At 45.6% G+C, this 5,789-nt stretch overlaps 1 protein-coding gene across 5 annotated transcripts in view; it reads left to right on the top strand.

Moving 5' to 3' along the window:
- The window catches only part of KLK8 (kallikrein-related peptidase 8), a 5,196-nt gene extending 2,927 nt beyond the window's left edge, over positions 1-2,269 (top strand). For all 5 annotated transcript variants that reach the window (XM_005875883.2, XM_014547445.1, XM_014547446.1 and 2 more), the window contains exons 5-6: positions 92-225; positions 2,062-2,269. In XM_005875883.2, coding sequence (XP_005875945.1) covers positions 92-225; positions 2,062-2,223 — 296 coding nt within the window. In that variant the 3' untranslated portion in view covers positions 2,224-2,269. The remainder of the gene's footprint in view (positions 1-91; positions 226-2,061) is intronic.
- The last annotated feature ends 3,520 nt before the right edge of the window (positions 2,270-5,789 follow it).

Raw genomic sequence — 5,789 nt, 5'->3', positions numbered from 1 at the left:
GCTGTGGATGCAGAGAGGAAAGGTTAGATCCAGGCAGGCATGGAGGGCAAGGGTTGCTCTCTCTGGAAACTTACAACCTGTACTCCCTCAGAGAACTTTCCAGATGCCCTCAACTGCGCAGAAGTCAAAATCGTGTCCCAGAAGCGGTGTGAAGACGCCTACCCTGGGAAAGTCACGGAGGCCATGATCTGTGCTGGAGACAGCAGTGGGGCTGACTCATGCCAGGTGAGTGACTTCCTAATCAGCCAATCGAAATCCCTTCTGAATTAGCCAACCTGCAACCCCTTCCCCCCCCCCCGCCTTTCCCCCTGGTAGAGGCTGGAGGCACCGCAGTGGGATCACCCCCAAAGGGTTAGCACTCAGAGAGGTCATTCCCGTCTCTATAAGGTGGGAATAAGATTCAGAGAAGGCCACACTCTCCCTGCAGGTCACACAGCGCAGGGATCAGAAGTGTTGAGTAGTTGCTGTCGTTTTTATGGAAACCCCTGTCTGCAAGATGAGGATGAGGTTCAGGGAGGGGAAAATTAAAGGGGGTGAGAGAATGTTTCCATGAAGGAGAGAGTTGGAGGCTACAGGGCACACAACCTTCCGACGTTTGTGCGGACTCGGCCATCCACCAGCTAGTCGGCCACTTTGATTTGGCACCTGACTCCGTTTCCTAGCACAGCTGCCTGCTCCTATGATTGGTTTATTGGGGGAGCCATGCTCTCTTCTCAATTGGCCAGGGAACGGTGCCATGGATTACAGTCCTCCTTCAAAGACGCCCCATCCCCAAGATGACATGTCTTGGGGTTTGCCACAGATGTAACTCTCTCTTTTCCATTGGCTGCAACTCCCGTCTTCAGGGCTCTTCCTGGCTTTGTCCCCTGCATGGAAACCCCGCCCCCTTTGCCAATGATTGGACCCTGAAAACGACGCTCCACTGCAGTTCTTCCCCATTGGCCAGGAACACAGTCATTCCATCATTGATCCTGCCCTTAAAATCAGTTTCTCTGGATGGTTCCTAGAGAGGATGGTTTCTCCCCACAGAGATTCCTACAATTATTGGCATAGGTGCATGTGTGTGTGTGTGTGTGTACAGGAACCCTGCTCTTTCTCATGTTTGGTAACTGGATTCAATGATCTGTTCACCAAAAGCCAGGAATGGAGAACACATCAGCTCAGTCCCTGATGTTTTCTTTAGATGGGACCCTTCAGAGCACTCTCTTCTCTCATTGGTCGGGGTTTCCCTCACCCCCTGAGACAATTTGTCTGGTCCCTTGTATGTGGAAGACCCCACCCCATTCTCTTAACCTCTCGCTCACCCTAGCCTGCTGGGGCTGACCAGCAGACCCTGAGTGACGGATGATTACTCTGACACACATTTCTGTGAAAGAGAGGGCTAAGGGACTGCCTGGCTAAAGGGACAGCCCCGTCTACCTGCCTCCTTAGGCTTTTACTGTAGTAACAGCTTGAACTAAACTTAACCTCTAGATCAGTGGTTCTCAACCTTCTGGCCCTTTAAATACAGTTCCTCATGTTGTGACACAACTGTAAAATTATTTTCGTTGCTGCTTCATAACTGTAATGTTGCTACTGTTATGAATCGTAATGTAAATATCTGATATGCAGGATGGTCTTAGGCGACCCCTGTGAAAGGGTCATTTGACTGCCAAAGGGGTCGTGACCCACAGGTTGAGAACCGCTGCTCTAGATACTATTAGCAGGGTAAGCATCCTTGAGAAAACACCTGCATCTGTAGTGTCTTTAAAACAAGGGTGTTTTGAAGTCTAAACATAAAGATTCCAGTCAAACACTCGGGGGCTCAGACTTGTTTGGAAAAGTCAAGGCAGGGTCTACCGCCCTCGGCAAGGTTCCCCTAGGTATCCGACCTTCCAGAGAATCCTCCTTACAGACTTTCCAACCAAGTCCCGTGCTTCCCTACATCAGCCAGCGGTTGGAACCAGGGGACAATGCTCTTGTCCCCAGTGGCTGGGGGGCCAATCATGCAGCAGAGCTGGTGCTAAATGCTGGGTACAGCTGGGTATTCTTAGGTGAAACTCTCCCCCTACTCCCCTGCAGGGCGATTCCGGGGGCCCATTGGTGTGTGGTGGAGTTCTCCAGGGGATCACATCCTGGGGATCGGACCCCTGCGGGCAGCCCCAGAGGCCTGGTGTCTACACCAACCTCTGCCGCTACCTCGACTGGATCAAGAAGACCATGGGCAGCAGGAGCTCAGCCTAGGACAAGCTTTGGATCCCCCTCAATAAACCAAAAACCATGGCCTGGCTCTTTGCCTGTCTTGCTTTGGCCCTGCTGGGAGTGTGGAGGGACAGGATCTGTGCCCTATGGGAGGCTTGACAGGAGGTCTAGAGAGACCAGGACCCCATGGCCACTCTGGCCATCACCACTGCCTGAAGGGACCCCATTTTCCTGGAAAGAGTTGGAGGAAGGGGAGATTAATTTCAGGGGACAGAAGACATGTAAGAATTTTTTAAAATAATTCTTTATTGTTGTATTACATATGTCCCCCTTTTTCCCCCATTAACCCCCCCAGCCTGCCCCAGTCCCTCACCACCCCACTATCTGTGGCCATGGGCCATAAAAGTTTTTTTTCCCCCGCCTTCCCTCTGAGATTCTGCACTCTGTTCCATGCTTCTGTGTCTCTGGATCCACTTCGTTCATCAGTTTACTTTGTTACTTAGATTCCACATATGAGCGAGATCATGTGATCCTTGTCTTTCTCTGACGAAGACTAGTAAGAATTTTCTAATATCCAATGGCATGGCCTGTCAAAGACAGACTTGAAAGGGTTTATGTTTCCTTTTCCTGAGCAGCTACCGTGTTTTTACCCGTCGAGGAGAGATTCTTCTTCCCCGCATTGTTAAAATTTTGAAATATGCAAAATAGGGTGCAAGAAGTATGTTGACAGCTAAACATGCAATTGTGAACACCCATAAAGCACCACCCAGGTGAAGAAATAGGACACTGACAGCCCTGAGATGTCTGAGAGACCAATTCCCCTCAGGAGAAATAGCATTCTTTCTCACAGCTTAGAGCTGCCCGGGGGTAACTGCTGTGGCAGAAGGGAGTGAGGCACATCATTCCTGGTGTCCAAGTTGAAGTGTAGAGAAGAGGAAATTTGGGGCAGTTCTTAGGAAAAGATGTGTGTGGAGTGGGTAGTAGTTGTGAGGATATAAATATATTGCAACCGAGTGGAGATGGGATCCCCTCTGCACCTCTCTCCTGGCTCTTCCAGGATGTTCTATGACTTTCTTGCTAACAACCATCTAATTCCTCTATTTGACGCTGCAAATCCCTTTTCTACTGCTTCTGTATTTTCACAGTGTCTGCTCCCTCATGCCTTTTCCCATTTCTCTCATTTTAACTTTTCCACTTCACCTTCAACCATCAACGGCTCCATTCTCCCAGGATTTTTACAATTTTTATTTATTCATTCATTCATTGAAACAGAGAGAGAGAAACATCAGTTTGTTGCCCCACTATTTGTGCATTCATTGGTTGGTTCTTGTATGTGTCCTGACCAGGGATTGAACCTGCAACCTTAGCATATAGGAAGAATGCTCTAACCAACTGAGCTAGCCCACCAGGACTCCCAGGATCTCTCAGGTCATATTTTCATGAAAGAAAATCCAACTGGTCCAGCTCAACTTTTCTCCTTCAGCCACATCATAGGACCCTGAATGGCCAATGGTTTGACTGCATTCTGGTCAAGTGACCAACCCTATCCAATCACCACTGGGTGTTTGGAGTCATGCTCTATAAGATATGTGGATGGAGTGGTTTTCCCCAAGGGTTGTGAGATGTCTTGTATGCATCAGTCTCCCTGAACCTCCATGAAAGTCCCTTCATGCCAGAAATCCGGAGGAAATCTTTCATGCCTGACACTAAGTCCCTGGTGCCACAAATGCGTATCTGGAGGGGCTACCCAAAGGTCATCTCAACATGAACAATAGCCCAGATTTGGAAGCAGCCCAAATGTCCATCAGTAAATGAGTGGATAAAAAAGCCGTGGTACATCTACACAACAGAATACTGCTCAGCCCTAAGAAAAAAAGAAATCTTACACTTTTCTGCAGCATGGATGGACCCGGAGAGTATTATGCTAAGTGAAATAAGCCAGTCAAAGAAAGACAAGTACCATATGATTTCACTTATATGTGGACTCTAAAGAACAAAATAAATGAACATAGTGGAGGCAGACTCATGGATACAGAGAACAGCCTGACAGTTGTCAGAGGGGAGGGGATTGGGGGCTGGTTGAGAAGGGTGAAGGGATTAAGCATGGGAAAAAAGGAAAGACTCATGGGTACAGACAACAGTATGGTGCCTACCAGAGAGAAGGGGGTAGGGGAGGTAGAAGAGGAAAAAAGGGATAAATGGTGATGGAAGAAGACTTGACTTGGGGTGGTAAAGATGCAATATGGATAACTTCCCTCTAGCGGAGAAGCTCTCTGAATCTTTGGACCCATTAGCTTTTATTTGATATATACCCTGACACTGGGAGGAGATGAACCCAAGATTCCTCATCGTTATCTTTTACCTGCATAACCTCAGTAAAATATTTATGTGAGAGGTTAACGAACTTGCATTACCTGTAAAAGAAAAATGTACCTCTCCATTGTCCTTTGTATCCAATCCTACAGATTTGCCCACTTTTTAAAAATTCAACAAAGAGGGCTAGCGCAAGTCATTGGCAAAGAATTCCACTCCTGGACTTGTATAAAGGAGCTGAGAGGCAGGACTAGAATACACATTTGCCCTTTAGCAAAGCAAACAGGCATATCAAAGGTAAAGTTTGGCAAACAGGAAAACAATTATCAAGTTAGGGCAGTGGTTAGCAAACTCATTAGTCAACAGAGCCAAATATCAGAAGTACAAGGATTGAAATTTCTTTTGAGAGCCAAATTTTTTAAACTTAAAACTATATAGGTAGGTACATTGTTATTAACTTAATAAGGGTACTCCTAAGCTGGCCTTTGCTAAAATCGTCAATCTGAGGTCGACCCCTTCCAACTCTCCCATCCACACTCGTCTTGTATACTTGCTTCGTCTCTCTCCTTTCGTTCATCCTCTCTATATGTCTAAACCTACTCAACATACCTTTCTCAATCCTCGACACTACATCTTTCCACAACGTTCCCTAAAATTAACTTAATAAACTTTACTTTAAGTCTTAAACTATAGGTATGTTGAATAAAACTTGATATCATACTTAATAACGATATTATTTGATAAAATTAAATTCCTTACAATTTACCTTACAATATCCAGAAAATTAAATCATGACAATGACTGAAAAACACTAATGTGAACAATGGCCTTGCATCTCCTTGGAAAGTTTGGGTAAGTCAGGTTTGTATGTTGTTGTTTTTAATTTTAGGCACGATTCCAGGTTCTCATCAATAAGACGACTTCTCAATTTACTCTTGATAAGGTCCATGCTTGAAAATGACTGTTCGCATAAATATGTAGACCCGAATAAGGAAAGAACAGCAAACGCTAGTTTTTTCAGTTGATTATATGAGTCAGGAATACTATTCCAGGTGTTAAAAATCAACATATCTTCCTTCTCCAGGTCTTTCAGAGCAGACCACTTGTGCTGTGAACTAAGTTCACATCTGTTTTCCTCCAATATTTCTATGTCAGCACAAAGACGTTCAAATTTCGAGCTCCACAGTTCTTTGTTTTTTAAATCCAGCAATTGCATTTCAAAGTTGCCAATGTCAATATTAAAGGGAGAAAAATTTAATTCTGTTACAGTAGCATTGAGAGGTTTTTTAACAAAG

This window comes from Myotis brandtii, unplaced genomic scaffold, assembly GCF_000412655.1.
Source record: "Myotis brandtii unplaced genomic scaffold, ASM41265v1 scaffold474, whole genome shotgun sequence".
In the NCBI taxonomy this organism is placed as follows: Eukaryota; Metazoa; Chordata; class Mammalia; order Chiroptera; family Vespertilionidae; genus Myotis; species Myotis brandtii.
The sequence above is the reverse complement of the archived record's forward strand: the minus strand, read 5'-3'. Positions and strand labels throughout refer to the sequence as shown.